The sequence below is a fragment of the Elephas maximus genome, chromosome 6, assembly GCF_024166365.1.
Source record: "Elephas maximus indicus isolate mEleMax1 chromosome 6, mEleMax1 primary haplotype, whole genome shotgun sequence".
Taxonomy (NCBI): domain Eukaryota; kingdom Metazoa; phylum Chordata; class Mammalia; order Proboscidea; family Elephantidae; genus Elephas; species Elephas maximus.
Window position 1 is genome coordinate 101,846,409 of NC_064824.1, and position 22,527 is coordinate 101,868,935.

A 22,527-nucleotide genomic window follows, 5' to 3' on the forward strand; every position below is an offset into this window, starting at 1 on the left:
CTGGAAATGAAAATGCAAAATAAGCATACCAAAAGCTGTCCGTGTCTTTCCACGAGACTTGTTTTTTATCACTCCAGTAAATGTACCCTAGAAAAGTAACCATTCAAGAAAGATGGCAGAGGAATCACCATTAAAAAGCAGATGGCACTTAGAAAAGTAATTCCAACAATTTTGGCAAGAATGACAAATGTTTCCCATGGTTTTTTTTTTATGTGTTTGTTTTTGTCCTGCCTAGAAATGTAAGCACTTTAAAAAGGGTTTTTATTCACTGATTCAGTTAATATGTAAATAATATTTGTTATTTGCTGGGACGTGTGATAAGTAGTGCAGATTTAATAGTGGACAGAATGGGATTCTCACCTTCAAAGAGCTTATTCTATTTTTTTCCCTAAATTGCTTTTTAACATTTTATCATTGAAGAATATATTTTGAAATTCCTACATCATTTTTTTTAATTAGTTTTTTTGTCAAAAAATCATTGTACTTTTTTTCTTATCCTTTGATTGGCATTAATAGTACTGCAAATCCAGGACCGAAATCTATGTGTTTTGTTGGCTAGATTGAGTGTAGTATGACAAGCTTATTTTAATGAAGCAGTATGTGTTTTTGTTAATAAATAAAATAAGGAATCTGGTAATTTTGACATAACTGGGACATTGAATTAAAAAATTTCCACATTGATATTAGACCTTTTTCAACTGAAAGATATAACAAATGTTGTAGAAGCTTTTTTAAATTATTATTTATCAAGAATCTCTAAAATGTTAATGAATGATTGTACTAACAAAACCTATTTCTTCTTCGTTCTAAAAAAATCAGTGCCTTGTTTATCAATTTCATTTATTCTTTTTTCCCCTTAATAACATCTGTTCTTCATTTTTCTGGATTACTTTAAACAGATGCGTTCAGGTCAGCTTTCTCGAAAATTGTGGGGATCTAGCAAGCGACTCAGCCAGATTTCAGCTGGAGAAACTGAATATAATACTCAGGATTCCAAGTGATTGTTATTTCTGTCTTCTGTCATAGATAACTAAAATTGATTTATTGCTTTGTCACTTTAACCAATCTCGCAACTATCTGAAATGTTTCAGGGCTTTATTTCTGAAAATCATTTAGGGATTATCAAAATTTGGTATGATGTGTCTATACAGATATAGGTTGTATTATTATTCATTTATTAAATTTCTGATCAGATTTCTTGAACCCAATCATAACTAATTCTTGGTCTGTACTAAATTGGAATTTAGAAAATATATTTGATTAGGTTTAGTGGCCCATTCCTAAGAATCAGTAATCAAATTTTTTTAAAAACAAAATTCAAACAGTGAAGAAATTAGGCCCAATTTGATTATTCTAAACAGCAAAGTATTAGGTCGAGAGACATGGCTTTTAATACGTTCTTTGATCATTTTCCTGTTTGCTGACCACCATATAAAAAAGCGCATCGATTTATTTATGGGACTCCTGATTGAAGGTAATATTTTAAAGGTATTAGTTGCACATTTGGATTTTCAAAACTCTGTATAAATTCCAGGCTTCTATGATAAGATGAAAATAAGAATATTGAAACTAAGACATTTGGTTCATTCCACTACTTGCACTACTACTTAGCACATTACTATTGAGGATTTATTCAGAGGTATTATTATCCTTAAATAATAAAGGTTGACGAAGAAGAGGAGAAACTAGAGATATATTTTACAGATGTCGTACATTCAGAGCATAATTAAAAATGCTGACTGTGATTTTGACAGTTGGGTCCTTCAGGTAGCATTTGCAGCATAATTTATATCTGCAGAGTTTAAAATTTCTTAGATTTTTCTTTACTAAGCAAATATTGCAGGGCTTTTCCCCTAATAATTAGCAGAGTTAGTAATAATATCCAAATATATTACATCTTTACGTATGACTTCCGTGTGACTAATGAATGAACTGAAAAGACATGCATAATTTATACTAGTCATTTAGATACAGTACTTTTTAAAAATACATGCTTCTATTTCATGTTATGTTTAACTTTTAGGATTACTGTTAATTTTATTATATATAGCTAAATGTTACATTATGTATTTATTACTCAAGATTTTAAAGTGAAAGTTCGATTGATTTAATTTAAAATTCAAAGAGATCATTACACCTCATGCTTTCATCTTTTGAGTTAGTTTAGAGAGCTTTTACAACTAATTGTGTTCTTAATCTGAGATTCCATGGGTTTGGGGGAATTTATGCATCTCCTGAAATTGTGTGGAAAATTTGTATGTTAACTGTGCTTTCAGCAAATAATGGTTCCATGGCTTTCTTAAAGGGTTCTGTGATCAAATTAAAAAAAAAAAAAGTGAAGGAAGGGTTAAGAATATATTCCACATATCATGTCCAGTTGTCTTCTCAATTGAATCTTTGAGAATATTTCCCTCTGCAATTCATCCCTCCTGTTGACCACAGTATCTAGTACCCTTTTCTTTACAGTCCTATGAGTGAGTAAAATAATTTAAAAAAGAAAATCATTCTGTTTGGGGAAGCCTTTTTTATATGTAGATTTTGTTTTTACGAGTCAGGAATAATAAAAAGTTATAGAAGAATTTGCTTTCAAATAAATTAAATCCTATGTTTTATTCAATAAAAATATTTATGTTTTAGAGAAATAACTCTGCAATAAACTAATGCAGGAGGTGTAAAATAGAGCATTTGTAAATGTGAAGGTTTCCTTTTTGAAGACTTAAAGAATTTGTATAGAAAAAACTCTCAAACCGAGTCAGTAGAGATAATTATGATTTATAAGTAAGATAAATTGCTTCCAGTAGCTTACTTCATTTTATTTTCATTTTTTTATTTTGTGGTTTATTTTGCAATTTCACATCAGCAGAACCACCATGATTGATTTTTGATTTTTAAAATACTGGTTTTAAAAGCCTCTCTAAATCAAAAGTTTGAACATCTTTTGGTAATTTATCCAGAGATTGTGTTTAAGATCACTTAATATAGGTTTTGCAAATTATTTTTTGATGCTTATAAGTTACAAAAAACTGTACTCATATTATCAGAGAGAAAAACCTTAAATTTATGCTGTTCGACAGTGCTGCTTTTTATTTAGGTGGAGAAACTGAACAAGCTTTATTCATTTTATAGCACAAAAAGGAAGAAGTTCTGTTCACAATAGAATCGATACCTTCGTAGGGTAGTACTAGATGTTCAGAACAGTAGAATTACTCTTTTTATTACTTCTTCCAGAAAGTAAAAATCAAAAATGTGGAATTTTTAAGGAAAATCCTTGAGAATGCTAACAGCCGTCTAAAAGAATGGAACTTAAAAGTTATCTCCTAAAATAAATACAGTAGAACTATTCACTGAGTAATATATTCCTCTTTCAAACAGTGTAGCACACAGAATTAAAACTCACTAGATTAAATCACTGGAAGCATACACTTTTGGGGAGTCTGATATATTTAAATGTTATCCATAGAAATTATTTCTATATTGTGTAATGAGAAAAATTAATAATACCATTGCAATGGAATAACAGATGGGCATTTCAGTTGATGAATATAATATCTCTACTTGGCTGTTATAAAGTCCCTTGTCTTTGTATAACGTTTTGTCAGCTTTTGTTTCTTGACACTGGTGATTATGAAAATAAAAATCAGCATAGTGGTGATGGGAGAGTTCGATGCTAAGATACTGATTTTACTTTTAGAAAGTGAGATCAAGTATTAAAACATATAGGTGTCCTCATTTAGAGAATAAAGAAGCTTTATAAAAAATTTTTTCAACTCTCCCAACAGTATTCTGTCATTACTTGCATAAAATTGGAGGATTGAAGGAAAAATAGATCATAGCATGGAGATAAAGGAACATATGATATGTAAAAAGGAGGCTTGGCCAGTTGTTGAAATTCTTTCCTTTTATCCTGTGAGGCTTATTTCAGCCATGAAGAAATTTCTATCAGTTTCCGTTAGGGTACAGTGCATCCTTCTGTAGTAGAAAAAATGCCAATTCACTTTGTCATTAGCAAGAAATATTAGTGAAGCTTCATCTTTTTCTCTATTTAAGGCATATAAAAGTTATCCTTCAAAAAACTGGTACTGAGAGTTAATTTTATGCTTCTGAAAAGAATGAATGTACCCTCTTAGTTAAAATATAGATTTGAAGGTTGAATCTTAACCTAGGACTTTTTGTATTTTGTTTGAATAGGAGTAAGCAGGGAGAATTGTTAACTTGGATACCAGATTTTTATTTAGTGAAGATAGAGATATGGCCTTTGCCATGTACGTTTTATATAATTATTACTAAATAAATCACTAATGGAAATCTCTTAGTTGAATTTAAAGAGGTTAGCTCCTATTTATATATTTATATTTATTAAATGAGTGGCATTGTCTTTACCACATTTCCTATGAAAAGCTGCAAGTGCATGGACTATATTAAATATAAATATTAAATAATATACAACATATATGTATATGTGTGAGAGTGTGTGTGTGTATGTGTGTGTGTAAAAGTTGGTCCCTTCATATATATTGTTAAACCTGTCTTCCAAAAATAGGTTCTTAAGCCTGTCTTCAGGATACAGGATACAATTTTTGATTAGGATATAAGAATTGAAATATATCCTTTTTCTTTCTAAATCTAATCTCTTATGTTTTCTTATATCAGCCAGACTCCTAGGTTTTCCTAATTATTGTTCATCTTAATAACTGAAAGTTTTTTTTTCCCAGTAAGTGACCATTACCATTCTTAATAAATATCCATACTCAATATTCTCTATTTGCCTATTCATATATCATATATACTCAACATTTGATTTGTTTCAAACTTTGGCCCCATCTAGAACATTGTTCCGTAGAGTTTTCCCATATTTATCAGAGTCCTGGTGGTGCTTTGTCTGATGACATTAGGCAACAATAAAGTGTTACCAGTCATCATTTTAATTTTAAAATGTTTACTTGGCCACACCATCTTTAATTTGAACCTAGCATTTTCTTAATTGTTCATGCCATTCAGACTTGTCCATGGAATTTTATGAATATACAGATGTCTAGGCATTTAGGCATTAGTTGGGACTTTCTGAATCTCTTTACTTGATATTAAAAAATATATATCTCAGGATTATTACATCTTAAAATGTTTTCATCTATAGAAATTATGTCCATTCATTTTTATAAATCAGATAAAATATTCACAGACTTATTTGAAAATTGGCTTAATCATTTATCTTATAGACATTTTGTCTAAAATTTGTTGAGAATGTCTTTATTGTCTTCATTTTACATGCCACAGAAACAACCAAGTTTCCTGTTTAGTTTTATTATTTTTATTATGAACTCTCTTCAGGTCTTTTACATTTGAAAAGTTTAGCTAATATTTGCCTCCAAGAAAGGATGTCTGTTTGCTAGTATTAGTGCCTACTGACTATCAGTGAATATTTTGCACACTTGAATTAGGTAATATTTTAAAGTGTTAATAAAAAGTGTGAGTAACAAAATGCTAAATTTAAAAATAAAGTAATATATTTTGTAGACTTGAAGCTTGTAATCTATACAAGTTTCCTAATTAAAAAACATTGGAAAAAATTCTCCAAATATTCCTGATGACTTTTGTATGTACAGCCTCTGTATGGAAATATTCTTTATTTCATATGAAGAGGCCTAGTATTACAGGGAATAACACATTAACGTTTAAGTTATTCAGGCCTAAACTGGAAATGACTCATTTTACTAAGTTAAAAATGTAAGGCCATTTTAGAATATATGAGTTATGGAATTTTCCACAGTGTAAGAACCTGTATAAAAGGTGGCTATATTATCAGATACTTTTCTGGTAGATTGTGGTAATTCATAAAACACAGCTTTAGATTATCTCACTGACATTTGTCATAGGTGGGTGGTTTCCACATACATTGAAGGATTTGAACCTATAAAAGTAATGACTTTAGTGATAAGCAAAGGTCAGAGATACAGCAGTATTTACCTTTGTCTTAATGTTCATACCCTTATTATGACCTGAAAATTTAGAAGGAAAAAAACAAATAGAAAGTCACTAATTCAACATTTTTTCCATGGTACACTTTTAATATGTTTCCTTGGAAACTTCTTTTGCAAATATAACAACAACACAATTTTGTCATTTAAAGAATTGCCCATTCATATTTCAGAGTCGGCTAATAGTGGAGTTGTGTTTGTGTGTGTACGTTTTTCCATTCCACTTATAAGATGGCTATCTCATTTAAAATTTATTTATAACTTTTTGAGTGTACAAAATGATCGTCATTTTCAAAACAATGTAATTTGAAAATAAGAAGACAAGTTAGGACTTAGATTGAAAAATAAAATTATATTTTATTGAATAAAATAAAAACGATTTTTAAAAAGAAGTCTTATTCCAATTGGACCTTTTTGAATTTTATTTTGGTAATATCTTTCAACTAGAGATTCTTTCGTAGTCAGTGCTATTAGCTGACGTCAAGTCTATCCCAACTCATGGTGAGTGCTATCTTTGTTTATTCTTTTGGAAACATTTTTCCATACTATCCAAGCAGTGCGTTTGACGATTTAGTCATGGGCTCAACCTACAAATTCATAAATGCTACTCTTGAATTTTTAAAGGGAAAAAAGCTCTTATCTGTGATAGACAATTATTTTGCTCTTCAGAATGCTAAAATTACTTAACTCCATCAATAGATACTTTGAGAAGTAGTTCTAGTAGGGAGATAATCAATGCTTAGATTAACTGAAACAATTTCAGCCTCATAGTTTCTTATGTAAGAATCGAAGAGAATAACTATTTTTTTCTTTGGAATTTTAATTGCTTTTCCTAGATAGTTTTTTAGTGATATATAGTTTCTATACTCCTTCCAAAATTATGTCACATTAAAGTAGATATTACTGTCAAAGATCTTTTACATTTTAGTTTTTTTTTCCTATTCTGCTATTACTACTTTCGAAAACTGTGATTCATAAAACAAAAATTTTTTTGTGGCTACTGCTTACCTTATAGTCAGCTTTACAAAAAAAGGGGAAAAAAAGTTGTTAGAACACCATGTGCCTGCTCTGTTTTACTCAGAAACTCAACAGATATGACTTTCTTGCCCTCAATTGTGTGCTTTCATAGACTTGGGGTACAAAAAAATTCACAAAAAGTAATCAGTAGACTTGGCCAGACAGCCATTTTCTGTCAGAATCATTGCTATAGAGTGAATCTATTAAGGCAGAAAAATACCAAACATATTTGTCTCTTTTGTCAGTTTTTCTGGGACCCGGATTAAACAAAGTATTTCTACCATAGGAGCATTTCTATCATAGAGGGTGACAGTAACTTGAATGCAATGTATATGCACATAGTTCAATTCAAAGGGGGAAAAGTTGGAAATTCAGAACGACTGTTTAAAAAAAGTACTTGGAAATTATGCTGCTACTTAGGTGTTTAAGGAATTCAAAAAGTTGTGTAGCTATTAAAAGATGTTTCTTCTCATTCTACTGGAATTGACTATGAAAAAGAGAATCTTAGGCCTTATTTATATCTAATTATTGATGTACAAACTGTGACTCAGTGGATATTTGTATGCCAAAAAAGATCTTAAAAGTTGAGCAAGATTTAGATTTAACAAAGATATATGAGTATGCCTAATTTTGATTATCATTCTCATTATCATGAAGTTACTGTTAGTTTGGTGCAATACATTCTTTCCTTCCTTATCTTTTTAAAATGAATTACATAAGATGTATGTTTTATTTTATTTGTTACATCGAGTGCTGTTTTAATAATTTTCAATGTGTGTATATGAGCTAATGTTTGATTTGTTTTTCTGTATAGCATGATTGAAAATAATAATTGGAAATATTGCACTTTTTTTAGTCCCTTGGAAATTTGTATTCTAGCAGTTTTTAAGAATGTACGTTTATTTTGTACATAATAAATTAGCTTTGTATATGAAAATGGGTTTGGATCAAATAAAAAAATGATGTTACTTTCTTTAGTGGATTTGTAATTCCCAATTTGTAGTATCTGATTGGAACTTAGCCCTGGCTAAGTCATTAGAGGAGGCAAGGAATTAAATGTAGTATTTGTTAAGCAGCAGATTAATCACTGCTGCTTTCTTATTGCATAATTTCGTGTGTAGTCCTATGTTCACAAGGTCAATGTTATGTTCATTGACCAGTTTTTGTCAGCATTTAGCCTTTCGTTTAAACAGCACCTTGAAAACTGTCAATTTTTTTATCCTAGCTAAGAATCATAGCTGTAAATCTCCATTTGTGGGTAACCAAATAATACATTTAGTTTTTTTTTTTTTTAACCTTTATTTCCTTTCATAATTGAGATCTTTTATTCATCATATTTTGGCTATCTAAACATTGACGTAATCTTTCTGTTTTTTGTTGAGGTTAATAGAACCTAAGCCATAGTAAGACAGAAGCCAGACTCTGTTCCAGATTTTTGCTTGTACTTTTGTCTCTAGATCCAGAATAACAAGACAACAGACATGAACATTAAACTTTATCTAGCCCAGCACCATCTATGCTCTTTACTACACTTTTATTGAAGATACTTCACTAGAACTGAAAACTTCCTGCATTAATTCATCTGGTGAAATTTCTCAGTCACTGGACAATCAAAGCCAGGTTAGTTACAGGTTCAATTCAGACCACCTTGCTTTTGTGAAGCAAGTCCAGTAAAACTATACCAGGTTTCAAATAAATATGTTTGTTTCACACAATAATATTGGAACTCATATTTTTTTTGCCATATAACATCCGATCATCCATTTGATGAGAATTGTAGATCAAACAACTTTTCAAAAGTTTTTTTTATTGTGTATTAACATTTACTAATACTTTATTCAATACTGAACTTATTAGAATGACTTTGACAGTCCATTCAACTTTTGTAAAACTCTTTACCTACGTAGCATAGCACGTAAGTTGTATTTATTTGAAAGCAATTCAAGTATAACTTTGCAGAGATTGAAAGAGTTAGAGGAAGACTCCATAAATATTGTAAATGACTGTTAATTACACTGTATTCATATCAAATTATTTTTGAAAGGTGTCTTCATACATTATTCAGTTGTTAACATATAGCCTAAATATTTTTAAAAGTTATATATTTTCAGAAGGAAATCCATGTGCCGAGTCATCGTATGCATATGATATTGTGATTATTAGAGAAGATGAAGATAGATTTAATTATTCAACCTAGAACAATAGTTTCAGAATCTGTTCAAACATTATTTGTCAGAACACTACCAAGGAAAGTCACAGAGGCCTTTACAGATGGGAAAACACATGAGAAGTTGCTTACATGAGAACCTGAACACAAGGTCAAAGAGGCGGAAAGGACATTGACTACCTAAAAAGTAGGATCCGGCAAATTTTACAACTGAAAGGGAATGTGCAGGTTATCTGCAACTTATACTTGAGGTGTAGAAGTTTGAGGAACTTTAATTTGAGGAAACTGTAAATTCATATTGAAAGTGGAAAACCATTTCAGATACTTTGGTTTTCCCATATTGGTTAAATATGTAGCGGTTATATTAATAATTTTTTTTAGAGCCACAGTAATACAGAGGGACTCAGCCAGTTGCAGACTTTCTCAGGATGGTATGACCCCAATGAACCTGCCGTATTTCAAGATCTAGCCCCATAAGTATCCTAAAGATGATCAAGTTTGGGAATGCTAATCAACACAAATTCATGAGAGAGTGACTCTATAGAGTACAAATTTACTAATTTATAATGCAGTATTGTAAAAATGGTGTGGAGGGAGCACCTGATCTCCTCTAAGTTCACAAGGGGGAAGGAGAATCAAGATCAACAGCCCAAGGCTCATTCCTATAAGGCAGAGGTCAGACATGCCTCCTCTCTCTGCCATCTTTACCAATTCTGACACCAACCGTCTCTCCCACAGCACTCTTCACTTCTCTGCTGGGTTCGATAATTCACTGCGGTGGCCACACACAACTCACAGACAATGCTCACAATTATGGGGCTTATCAGGGAAGTAAAAGGTTACAACGCAGGCTCAGGAACATTCAGGATATAATTCTTCCATCAGGACTGCCTCTTCTCAGCCGTGCTGCAGGCATGCCTCTTTCTGGCCCCTCAGCTTCTGCCCTGCTCAGGACAGTGTTACAAAGGTCTTCTAGCTCTGCTGGTTAAGTGCCCAGAGGCACCCCATTCCACCATTAAGCAAGCTCTCAGTCAGTTTTAGCTCTATGGGTCCACAAACCTAGCTCTATCAGGTGGCTGGAGGCACCCTACTCAGCCAGCAAACCTCCTGCCTGAAGGCGCTCAACTTTTTTTGTGGGCCGGGAATCCCACCGCGCTGTCTCTTGCAGGTCTTTCCTGCCATCGTTTTCCTGCCACTGCTTCTTTCCATCTTTTGTGTGACGGCTCTCTGTCTCTCAGTCTCCTGGTTCCAGGAGTGTCTCAGCGCCGGGATCCCAGGACCAAAGAGTGCGCTCTTGCTCCTGGCTGTTCTTCCTCGGTGGTGGTGGAATCCTCTCTTTCCTGCCTATGAGATGGATCGTTTCAAGTCCAGCGGGATAGCAAAACTGACCAATTCCCTTGGTGGACCACAATTACCCTATTTGCACAATCCCTTCTAGTTACTTGGGTGGGAGTTACAAGACCATGGCAAGAATGGCCACACAAAAGCACACCACAAGTATATTAGCCAGCCCTGGGGTGGCACAAATGGTTAAGTGCTAGACTACTAACGAAAGGTTGGCAGTTCAAACCCACCCAGAGACACCTCAAAAGTAGGGCCTGACAATCTGCTCCTGAAAGGTCACAGCCTTGAAAACCCTATGGAGTGTGGTTCTGCTCTGCACATGTGGATCATCATGGGTCAGAATCGACTCGATGACAACTAACAACACTACCCAGTGCTCATACTCTCAGAAGACAACCTTCGTTCCTTTATTTCTCACAATTGCCTTATATACCATCAACAGATCCCACTGTTTTTAGGTTGCTATTTTTTAAATATATTAAAACAACACATGGGAGCACCTTGAATACATTATTCTGAGTTAAATAAGCCAGACACAAAGGGACAGATACCGTATGATCCCACTTACATGAAATATCTAGAACAGGCAAATACATAGAGACAAAGTAGACTAGTGGTTACCAGAGGCTGGGGAGGGGTATGTGGAGTTATTAGTCAATAGACAGGGTTTCAGTTTGGGGTGATTAAAAATTTGGAAATAAATAGTGATGCTTGCAAAAAAAAAAAAAAATTCTTCTGTATATAAATTATACCTTTTAAACCTGGAAGAAAAAATTTTTTTACATCTATCCAAGGACTACAATGACCCAAGACAATCTGATTTAGCATTATTGTCAATAGTACACAAATGATGTTAAAATCTTGATTATAAAAATAATAATCTTCCTGAAATGAAGGGAACAATAAATGTTTGAAATGAATGTATGTTATGAATCATGTATCTATATTTTATTACTCACCCAAACATCACTATACCATTATAAAATACTCAAACATGAGACAATTAAGTTCAGCTATCTTTGATATTTTGCTGACCTTCAGTCATAAAAACCATAACTTTACACATTTTAATTTTGTTACTGTGAAAGTTTATTTTTCAGGGTAGAAAAATAGAATACCATTTATTTAACATTTTGTTGATTTGTGACTTATTTTGACATACGCCAACCAAATCTACACCAATATCCACATCTCCATAAACCTTTGGACTTCTCCTCTACAGCAGAAGTTGGCACACGTTTTCTGTAAAGTGCCAGATAATAAGTATTTTAGACTTTGTGGGCTATAAGGTCTCTGTTACAACTACTCCATTGTGTCATTGTAGCATGAAAGCACCCACAGACAATACGTAAATAAATGAATACGACTGCTCCAATAAAACTTTATTTATAAAAACAGGCACCTGCAATCCTTAGTTTCCTAACCCCTGCAATACAGTATGCTAGTAAATTTCTGACATCCAACTTGAATGACTTAAGCCACTACTGAATCCAGGCGTCAATTAACCAAATAAGCACATTCGGATCCAATCCCAGATGCTCTAGCGCACATACTAAAATCCTAAATCCTGAGTGAATAAAGATATGAAGAGGCAAAGAGAGAAAATAATATTACTGTTGCTCCGAGAGGGCTGGAGGATCATAGGAGGGGCCTCTACCTCAAAGGTTATCTGTAGAGGTATACAGGCCATCAGAAAATACAGCTCAGAGGTGAAAGGGAAAAAAGGGAAGCATTCTCAACCTACCTTCTTCTCAGCTGCCTTCCTGTTGGTGCCTTCTATTGGCGGAACTTCTTGAAAATCCTGTGGGGCAGTTCTACCTTGTGCTGTAGGGTTGCTGTGAGTCACACAGTTTAGGGCAAAGAATGGCAGAGAGTGGATGTGAGGGTGTGGCATAGATGTTTCCAAATCTTTATTTTTTAGTTAAATGGAAAGAGTACCATTTGAGATGTGAGCTAATGAATCATTAAACACCATATAATCATATTTAATTGTATGTATAAACTAGTTAACCGGGGGGTCAATTCCAACTCCTGGCAACCCCATTTTTTTCAGAGTAGAATTGTGCTTCATAGGGTTTTTAATGACTAATTTTTAGGAAGACCATAGGCCTTTCAAAACGCTGCTAGGTGGATTAGAACTGCCAACCTTTTGGTTAGTAGCCAAGCATTTAATTGTTTGTGCCACTCAGGACTCCTAAATTTTGACCTGTAACTCAAAGGAACTGCAAACAATTAAATGACATTACTACGGCAACGTTCCATCTTTGTTATTTATGTGAAAAAGGTTCTTAGGGTTTAAAATTATTAAAACAAAAAGCAGAATTGAATATTGATGTTGAATAGAATTGGCATTGAACCCTGGCTTATTTTAACAATAAATAATATTCATTAAATATATGAAATAATTGAAAAAAATACTTAAATCATATGAAGAGATGCATTTCCTACAGAATTTTACTTATATTCAATACTATTGAATTCTGCAACATATTTGTTTTGATCAATTGTGTAGTAATAAAATTGTAATAATTTGATCTTGAAAAAATATTTGTTTTAAATCTTTTACTTTTTAAAATTATATTTAATTTTTTTCATTTTTTACAATATTTAAATACAATAATTAAAAATATGTAGGAGTTTTAAAACAGGAGTTTTAGGGTCACAGATTAAAACTTTAAAAAAATTCAGTATGTATACATGTTTAAGTATGGCAAATGATGAAAAAAAGATATTCAAGAACAAAAATATTTTTGTTAGAATAAAATTCTATGAAGTGAAATGGAAATAAGAAAAAGGAACCATGGCAAATTTCCAGCCATTCAGTATTTTTTATGTATTTTTTTTTTAAAGTTTGATGATAGCCATCAAATCACTGTAGTATTTAAATTTTTAAATACATTTATAAGCAGTATATAATTTTTTGTTGTAAATAATATACAAAACATTTGTCATTTCAACATTTTTACATGTACAATTCAGTGACATTAGTTACATTCGTCATGTTGTGCAAGCATCACCACTATCCATTTCCAAAATTTTCCATAAGTTTATTTTCAAATGTAAATATTTACAATATGCCAGAAATTTAATCTTTTAAAGTCAAAATAAAAAGATTTAGATGTAGTGAAAATATATATACGTTTTTTTCAAAATACCTTTAGGGAGTATCTTCAAAAATAGTTTGAAGGAACACTGATTTAAACCACATGAAACCAAAAACCAAACCAAGCCCCTTGCTGTGGAGTCAATTCTTACTCATAGTGACCACACAGGACAGAGTAGAACTGCCTCATAGGGTTTCCAAGGAGCAGGTCTGCCGATCTTTTGATTAATAGCTGAACTCTTAACCACCGCGCCACCAGGGCTCCTTTAAATTAACTGTTTTTAGCCTTACCACAATATAGACTGCATAGAAAACTTACAAGCGCTTTAACCACAGTGCCACGAGGCTCCTAAACCACATGAAGGGGGCCTGTTATTGTTAATTGTCATATAGTGGATTGTGACTCATGGTGACCCAGGCATGCAGAGTACAACTGCTCCATAGTTTTCAAGGCTGTGAACTTTTGGGAGCAGATCTCCAGGCCTGTCTTCCAAGGTGCCTCTGGGTGGGTTCCTATTGCCAACCTCTAAAATATTCTGCCCTCACTGATGAATTGGTGAAACATTTCATAACATGGAAGAATCTGAAAGGCATTATGCTGAGTGAAATTAGTCAGTTGCAAAAGGACAAATATTGTATGAAACCACTATAATAAGAACTTGAGAAACAGTTTAAACAGAGAAGAAAATAATTTTTGATGGTTACAAGAGTAGGCAGGGAGAGAGGGAGAGGGGTATTCACTAATTAGATGGACAAGAACTTTTAGGTGAAGGGAAAGACAACACACAATACAGGAGAGGTGAGCACAACTGGACGAAACCAAATGCAAAGTTCCTGAATAAACTGAACTCTTTGAAGGCCAGCATAGCAGGGGCAGGGGTTTGGGGATCATAGTTTCAGGGGACATCTAGTTCAATTGGAATAATAAAATCTATTAGGAAAACATTCTGCATCCCACTTTGGAGAGTGCCGTCTGGGGTCTTAAATACTAGCAAGCGGCCATCTAAGACGCATCAATTGATCTCAACCCACCTGGATCAAAGGAGAATAAAGAACACCATAGACACAAGGTAATTATGAGCCCAGGGACGGAAAGGGCCACATAAAACAGAGACTGCATCAGTCTGAGACCAGAAGAACTGGATGGTACCCGGCTACAACCGATGACTGGCCTGACAGGGTACACAACAGAATCCCTGAGGGAGCAGGATAACAGTGGGATGCAGACCCCAAATTCTTGTAAAAAGACCGGACTTAATGGTCTGACTGAGACTAGAAGGACCCCAGAGGTCATGGTCCCCAGGCCTTCTGTTAGCCCAAGACAGGAGCCATTCCCAAAGCCAACTCTTCAGACAGGGATTGAACTGGACTATGGGATAGAAAATGATACTGGTGAGGAGTGAGCTTCTTGGATCAAGTAGACACATGACACTATGTGGGCAGCTCCTGTCTGGGGGAGAGATGAGAGGGCAGAGGGGGTCAGAAGCTGGCTGAATGGACATGAAAATAGACAGTGGAGAGAAGGAGTGTGCTGCCTCATCAGGGGGAGAACTAGGAGTATATAGCGAGGTGTATATAAATTTTTGTATGAGAGACTGACTTGATTTGTAAACTTTCACTTAAAGCGCAATAAAAATAAAATAAATAAAAATTCTGCTCTGCCCCAACCTGTGGAATCTTTGTTTCTCTTTCGCAGGCCTCCAAGGTTCAGAGGGCCTCGATCAATTTAACACTAAGAGGGGACTTCGGATATCCTAGAGGATTGGTGCCTAGGGTTACCATCATATCACTAAATTATATATTCAAAAATTGCATGTTAACTGTTTTGAAAACCTATTTATAACATAATTTTGATGGCAAATGCCTTTAAGATTCCAAGCAAGAGATTTAAAAATGAACTTTTGAAACACACTGACTTTTTGAAACACATGCATATTCAGAGAATTAGAGGTAAAAGTACAGTATCTGCCAAAATGAAGATTGAATATCAATGTTCTGTCACATTCACTAGAGATGCCAAAAGATTGGCATTTTCAATGATAGATGTTTCATGCTTATGCAATAGTCATTTATCACAGAAGCTCTAAAATGCAATCTGGAAAGTTTTACCAAATCTCTGCCTCTTCTTGACTTTTTTTTATTATTAAAGGTATAAAATCTATAAATCTATGCTTTCGCTGCATGGAGCACTAGTCAGTAGCATGCCTTGCTTCACATTATCTATGTCAAAACTTGAGTCACGTGAAAGAAGGCGGATCCTAGGGCACTTGCGCTGAGAACAGCTAATGTTAAATGCTGAAAGTAGGTACCACTTAGTTTTGCCAGGAGCTGTGTTCTAGGTGCATAGTGGGTAAGTGCTACTGGTGCTAACCAAACCGTCAGCAGTTGGAATCCACCAGGCACTCCTTGGAAACTAGGGTCAGCTCTACTCTGTCCTATAGGATCGCTATGAGTCAGAGTAGACTCAATGGCAATAGGTTTGGTGTTCTAACTGCTTTTCATAAAATATCTTATTTAACCCTCCAAACAACTCTGTATGGTATTTTCAGTTTCACCTAGAAGGAAACTGAAACTTGGAAAGTTCTAGCAATTTACTGGAAGTCAGGACTAGCTGAGCCAGGAATCTTCACCACCACTGAATACTTTGCCCTCGCGCCAAGGAATTACATTTGCTAGTACTTCAAATGAGTTTTTTCGGGAAAGAAGGAACATCTAAGGGTGTTTAACTTTTAGCAACTTTTCTGTCCAGGTTAGTTTAGGTCAGTGGTTCTCAAATTTGAGTGTGCAAGAGAATCCATGGGAGGGCTTATTAAAATAAATAGATCGCTGTATGCCATCCCAGATTTTCAGTAGGTCTCGGGTGGAATGAGAATTTGCATTTCTAACAAGTTCTGGGGTGGTACTGATACCGCTGGTTAGGAGACCACACCCTGAGAACTATTGCTTTGGAGGTTGTAACAAATCTACTGGAAAAAGTGTTGGTTGGGGAAGAGCCATAACTCCTTCCGTTTTTTAGAAGCCTGGGCTCGATTTTTCCCCAGCAACTCAGTCCCCAAACTGTGAGTGTGTTCTTCAGTTTTGGAACCTAATTCCCGCCCTCGGGTGAAGGTCCCATTCTGCCGACCCTGGGACGACTGCGCACAGAGAACACTCCCGCTCCTCGGCGATCCATTGCTTTCTCTGTCCCTCTACCTTTCCCCCGCCTCAGGCCGGCAGGCTTTGGTCACGCCCCCAACGGCCAATTCGTTCGCAGGTCACTCTGGGTTCCTCCGCCCACACACTAATTCCATAGGTTGGGCCAGGCTGATGCGCTGCTGCCCGAGCAGTGGATCGAGACGTGGCTCCCAGAGCGGAAGAACCATGTTGGACTTCGCGATCTTCGCCGTTACCTTCTTGCTGGCGTTGGTGGGAGCGGTACTCTATCTCTACCCGGTAACCGCCGCCTATACCCTCACGGGTCCGGCCGCCGTCCCAGCCTCTCTTTTGCCTGCATCCACGATGCCTTCCCTCAGCGGGCACGAAGGGCGGGGAAGCTCCTGCTCGGTGACCCCAGCCGAGTCACGTGACGCCTGGCCGGGCGAGCGAGGGGCAAGCGCTGAGTGGGGCGGTGCTGAGGGAGCGACGACCCCGCTAGCTGCCCGGCGCGGAGGGCGTCCAGTTCCGCGCCGCCCGTACGGGCGCGCAAGAGCCGAGGGAAAGCTCGCGTGATGCCCGGAGTCTCCGTGCCAGTCCTGGGCTTAGCTGAGGATTGGCCCTCGAGTCCGGCCTCACAGCGCCCTGCACCCCCACACCCGTTACATGGCGGGTCTGAAGAGCTTTGGGCGGGTTTCTGGCAGCCAGTCTGTCAAACCTGAATTCGGTTTGCTAGTGTGTCTGGGAGGAAACGCCAGGGTGCCACTCCTTCCTCCCTTTCCGAGGACTTAACAGTGGGGGCTCACATTTAATCCTTACTGGAGGCTGCCATCATTTTTTGTCATCTGTCATTCCATCTGTCCATGGATCTGTTATTACTGGAATTCAAAGCCCTGGAGATCCGGACCCGCTCTTGCTCCTTGCAGGGCCTCAGAGGCAAAATGGAGTGATGGAAAGAGCACTGCCTGCCAGTTAGTGTGAGCTTGACTTAGCTCTTTAATTTCTGAATCTCATTCTTCCCCCCTTCTTTCTCTGCTTGCTTTTTTCAACCTCAGAGCATGGTTGGAAAAACAAAGGAGCTAATGGATGAAGAGGCGTCTGGAAAATATGCTCTACAGAGCAAGGTGGTGGTTTTACAGTGAAAGCGAAAAGTAGTTAAAGGTAGTTGAACAGGTCCAAGTACATCACTGATAATGGCAATTACATCTTCTTAAGTGTTCTTTTTAGAGCTGGTAAAATGGATTAGACTAGACTATTGCAACTACAAAATTTGGAACTTCTGGTATATTTTATTTTCTGAGAAACTAAACATTTAGTGGTACCAGGTCTTGAATTTTGATAATCTTTAGATGAGATGATTAGCTAGTAGCAATGATACTGTTTATCTCTCAACTAATGTTTGTTTCTGCTGTGTGACAGGCACGATCCATGAGCTGGGTGGGAATACAGCAGTGAACAAGCCAGATGAAAAAATTTGACTAATACATTCTCTTTGGGGGGAACACAGTAAACAAAATACATAGTATGTTAGATGGTGTCATATATTGAATTATGTCCCCCCCAAAATGGGTGTATCAATTTGACTGGGCCATGATTTCCAGTATTGTGTGGTTGTCCTTAATTTTGTGATTGTAATTCTGTGTTAAAGAGGATTGGGGTGGGATTATAACACCATTACCCAGGTAACATTCCTGATCTAATGTAAAGGGAGTATCCCTGGGGTGTGGTCTGCACTACCTTTTATCTCAGGAGATAGGAAAGGGAAGCAAGCAGAGAGTGGGGGACCTCATACCACCAAGAAAGCAGTGCCAGGAGCAGAGTGTATCCTTTGTGCTCTGGGTCCCTGTGCAAAGAAACTCTTAATCGGGGGAAGATTGATGAGAAGGCGTACAGAGAGAATGCTTTCCCCTGTAGCTGATACCCTGAATTTGGATTTTTAGCCTACTTTACTGTGAAGAAATAAATTTCTCTTTGTTAAAGGCATCCACTTGTGGTATTTCTGTTATAGCCAGCACTAGATAACCAAGGCAGATGGAGTTAAGTATGATGGAGAAAAAGTTGAGGGGAGGGTAGGATTGGTATTTTAAGTAGGATAGTCAAGAGATGTGAGACTTGAAGGAGGTGAAGAATCAAGCCATTCATTGAGAAAAGAGGTCCCAGGGAAAGAATAGCAGATGCAGACCCTCGGGAAAAATGCCTGATGTGTTCCTGGAAAGCAAAGGACAAGTGTGGCTGGAGTGGAGTAAGTGAGGAAGAGTAGGAAATAGAAAGGTGGGGGTTAGGGCAGATTTTAAGTGGCTTTATAGGCCATTTTAAGGACTTGACTTTTACACTGGATGGTTTCAACAGAGAAGTGACATTTAAAATATAAAAGAATTAAAATTTGCATTTATTAGTTAAATTTTAAAAGAATGTTATGAGTAGATTATGGGCCTGAGGCAAGAATGGAAGCAGGAAGAGAAGAGACTATTGCAATACTTTTTTTTTTTTTTTTTGGTGAGAAATAGCATTGGCTTGGACCAGAGTAGTAGCAGAGGTGGTGAGGACTGGTTCATTGTGAGGGTAGAGCCAACTGGATTTCCCTGTGTTTTAGATGTGGAATATGAGAGGAGGAGGTATCAAGGAAACTGCCAGGGTTTTTAGTGTGAGTAGCTGGAAGAAGAATGGATTGACTGCAGGGAAGGTCATAGTTTTGTTGTTACTGTTTTTTGTTTTAGTTTGGTGGGAACTAGTGGGGGTTCATAGAAATTAGGAGTTTGATTTTAAATATTCTAGGTTTTAGATGTATGGTAGACATCCAGGTAGAGATGTTGAGTAGGTGATTGGATATGTATGTTTTGAGTAAGGAAAAAGGCCAGGCTGGGGATGTAAATTTGGGAGTTATCACTGTATATATGGTATTTTAAACTTGGAGACCAGCTATGATCACCCAGGGAGTGTAGATACAGGAAGAGAAAAGGTCCGAGGACCAAGCCCTGGAACTCTGTAATGTTTAGAGGTTGAGGAGAAGAAGAGGAGCCACAAAGGAGACTGAGAAGGAACAGCCAGATAAATATAAGGAAATAAAGTGCTTTAAGCATAAGAAAGTACTGTAATCACCCTTAGTTGATTTAAATGAAATTAGTAACATTAATTTTAAGAAGAGCAGATTCATCATAATGATGGGGGTAAAGACCTAAATTGAGTGGGTTTGGAGATATCAAGTGCAGACAACTTTAGGATTTTGCACTAAAGGAGGTTGGTGACTAGAGAGAGAAGTAAGGTAAAGGAAGTTTTTAAGGTGGGAAAGATTATATTAGTATGCTAATGAGAACTATCAAGTCAAAAGGGGAAAATTGATGACATAAGAAAGAGAAGAGAATTTCTAGAACAATTTTCTAGAGTAGGTGAGAGGAGAGGGGATCTAGTACAGGTGTGGAAGATAAGGGGAATATTTCATTTGGAGTATCAACAGTTCATCTATAGAAATAGGAGGGAAGGTGGAGTATAAGGACACAGATATAGATAGGAAGGTAGCAGTGATATGGGAGCGTGTGGAAGTATCTACTACTTTCAGTGAAAAAGAAGCAAGATTTTAAGTTTCTAGTGAGTATGAGGAGTCCCTTGGTGGTGTAAATGATTAAAACATTTGAGTCTTCCCAACGCTGCCTCAGAAGAAAGGCCTGGTGATCTACTTCTGAAAAATCATTGAAAACCTTACAGAACACAGTTTTACTCTGACACACATGGGGTACCATGAGCTGGAATCAACTTGACAGCAACTGGTAGTGAGGATAAGGGATTTGAAGAGAAAGAGTGAAATAGTCATCTAGAAGATTTGGAAAATGAATGAACTAGGGAAATTTGTAATTCGCAGCCAGTATACTTGACATTCATGAATTTAAAGTGAGACTAGTCAGCATGGCTGTTTATCTCTGGTTTTGTTTTTTTCCAGCTGTGTTCAGCTCTGAGTACAGGTGCAGAGTTGACAAAGTGTTGGATTTAATCAAGGCTAGAGGTTAGACTCATGGTAATAGAAATAATGAGAGGGAAAGGAAGTGGTTGGAGATTTGGGTGCTTGATATTAATATTCTGGAGGTTTTGTCTTGACATTTGGTGATGTCAAGTTCTAGAGTATGATTATAGGAATGAGTGGCTGAGGTAGAGTAGAGGTTTGGGTAGGGGAGAGATGGGAGATAGGGTCAGGAAAGAGGACAACCTCTTGTAGGAATAAGAGACTGGGAAATTAGGGAGGTCCTGGGGATGGGAGTTCTTGGTTTCTTGTGGTGTCTGAGTAATAAAAAAGATCATAAAAAGATTATTCTGGATGGTCTCGAGGCAGATGGTGCTGATGTAGCTGTGGTTATTGGGGAGATTGAAGTTTTGCAGGGTCTTGCAAGGTATATTCCGAATTTGGGATTTCCTTCATCATTTTAGCTATTTGGGAAATATGGATGCAACAAAAGGCAGGATCAAATTTTACCTGGAATTCTGGGGCTTACCCTTTATTTCTGCTGATGGAAGTGTGGAGGTTGGTATTGGATCCATTTTACCCAGAGTATATAGAGTTCTGAGACTCCCTTTTCATGCCTGCTGATGGAGCTATGAAAGCTGGGCTTAAGGGGGTGAGGAGGGGTTGTAGTGTGTATTTACACAGTGTTAGGGTGTATTTATTCCTGCTTTTATCACTAGTTTTTCCCAAATATTTCAACCGTTCTATCATAAAACCACTTAGTGAAATAGTCCAAATATTCAGACACATCAATTATGTATTTTTTCCCCTAAGACATCCTTTGTGTAGCCCTCCATCATCATCCTTCCAGGGTTTGTACTGGTTACCTTTTGGGTCTGCTGCATAACTGTTGTCCTTTCACTATTATTGTAGGGACTCTCTTCAGTTGTGTTGGATATCCCATTTCCTGAATGCCAAATGTTTCTTTGTTTTTTTTTACCCTTCATTTCCTTTATTTGCTGTAGTACATCATGTTCCGTGACCTTTCTAAGGAAGTGTGGAGGGGAAATAAATTTTATGAGACCTTGCTTATCTGAAAAATTTCTCTATTCTGCCGCACATGTGAATATAGTTTGGCTGGGCATAAAATTCTAGGTTGAAAAAAATTTCTCTTAGAAATTATAGAGGCTACCACCGTTTTCTAGCCACCCCTCCACCAGCCTCTTGTTCCATAATCTGCAATCCTGGGATCTCCTTCCAGAGGGAGAAGTAATCATGGGAATGAGGAGGACACCTAAGGGGTCTAAGGGATCAATATACAGACTTTTTACCAGTTGTTGGAATTCTTCTATCTTTACCTTGTGTATGAGCCTGCCTTTCTGGCACCTACAGTGCATATCCGCTTGCTTCTTGTAGGAATTCTCAGCAGGCCTCCAGAGGAGGCCTTTCAACTATGTCAGTTAATCACTTTTCCATCATTTTAACACCTTCTCAAAACTGGTTGAAATGTTCATATACTGGCTTCTCCCCTATTCTCTTTATCCTTACTGTTTTCTCCTTTCTTTTTTCTTTACTTTCATTTTAGTGGGATTTCAGGAGGAAGAGGAAAGTAGATTAATGTTACCAAATCACCATGTTTAAACAGAAATCAGGAAACATGTTTTAGTCATTAATAATTTAAGTTAAAAAAATGAAAGTTACATTTTTTTAATGCTAGTATCTTTTTTTAAATGCGGGGTCATCCATTTCTTTTCCCCACTATTTATAGTATTAAACTTGAAAAGTTTCCATTATTGATGAGACTGAAAACAAAAACAAACCTGTTGCCATCAAGTGGATTCCCACTCACAGTGACCCT

General features: G+C 36.4%; 2 protein-coding genes across 15 annotated transcripts in view; both read left to right on the top strand.

The window, feature by feature from the left end:
- Positions 1-8,173, top strand: part of NBEAL1 (neurobeachin like 1) — a 178,711-nt gene extending 170,538 nt beyond the window's left edge. For 11 of the 12 annotated variants that reach the window (XM_049887868.1, XM_049887869.1, XM_049887875.1 and 8 more), the window contains one exon: positions 900-8,173. In XM_049887868.1, the coding sequence (XP_049743825.1) occupies positions 900-1,001 (102 nt within the window). In that variant the 3' untranslated portion in view covers positions 1,002-8,173. The remainder of the gene's footprint in view (positions 1-899) is intronic. The other variant, XM_049887877.1, reaches the window with a different exon arrangement.
- An 8,736-nt stretch (positions 8,174-16,909) lies between these two features.
- LOC126078001 (cytochrome P450 20A1) overlaps positions 16,910-22,527 on the top strand; it is a 37,611-nt gene continuing 31,993 nt past the window's right edge. Inside the window, exon 1 of one of the 3 annotated variants that reach the window (XM_049887906.1) lies at positions 16,910-17,038. In XM_049887906.1, the coding sequence (XP_049743863.1) occupies positions 16,913-17,038 (126 nt within the window). In that variant the 5' untranslated portion in view covers positions 16,910-16,912. The remainder of the gene's footprint in view (positions 17,039-22,527) is intronic. The other 2 variants (XM_049887905.1, XM_049887907.1) reach the window with 2 other exon arrangements.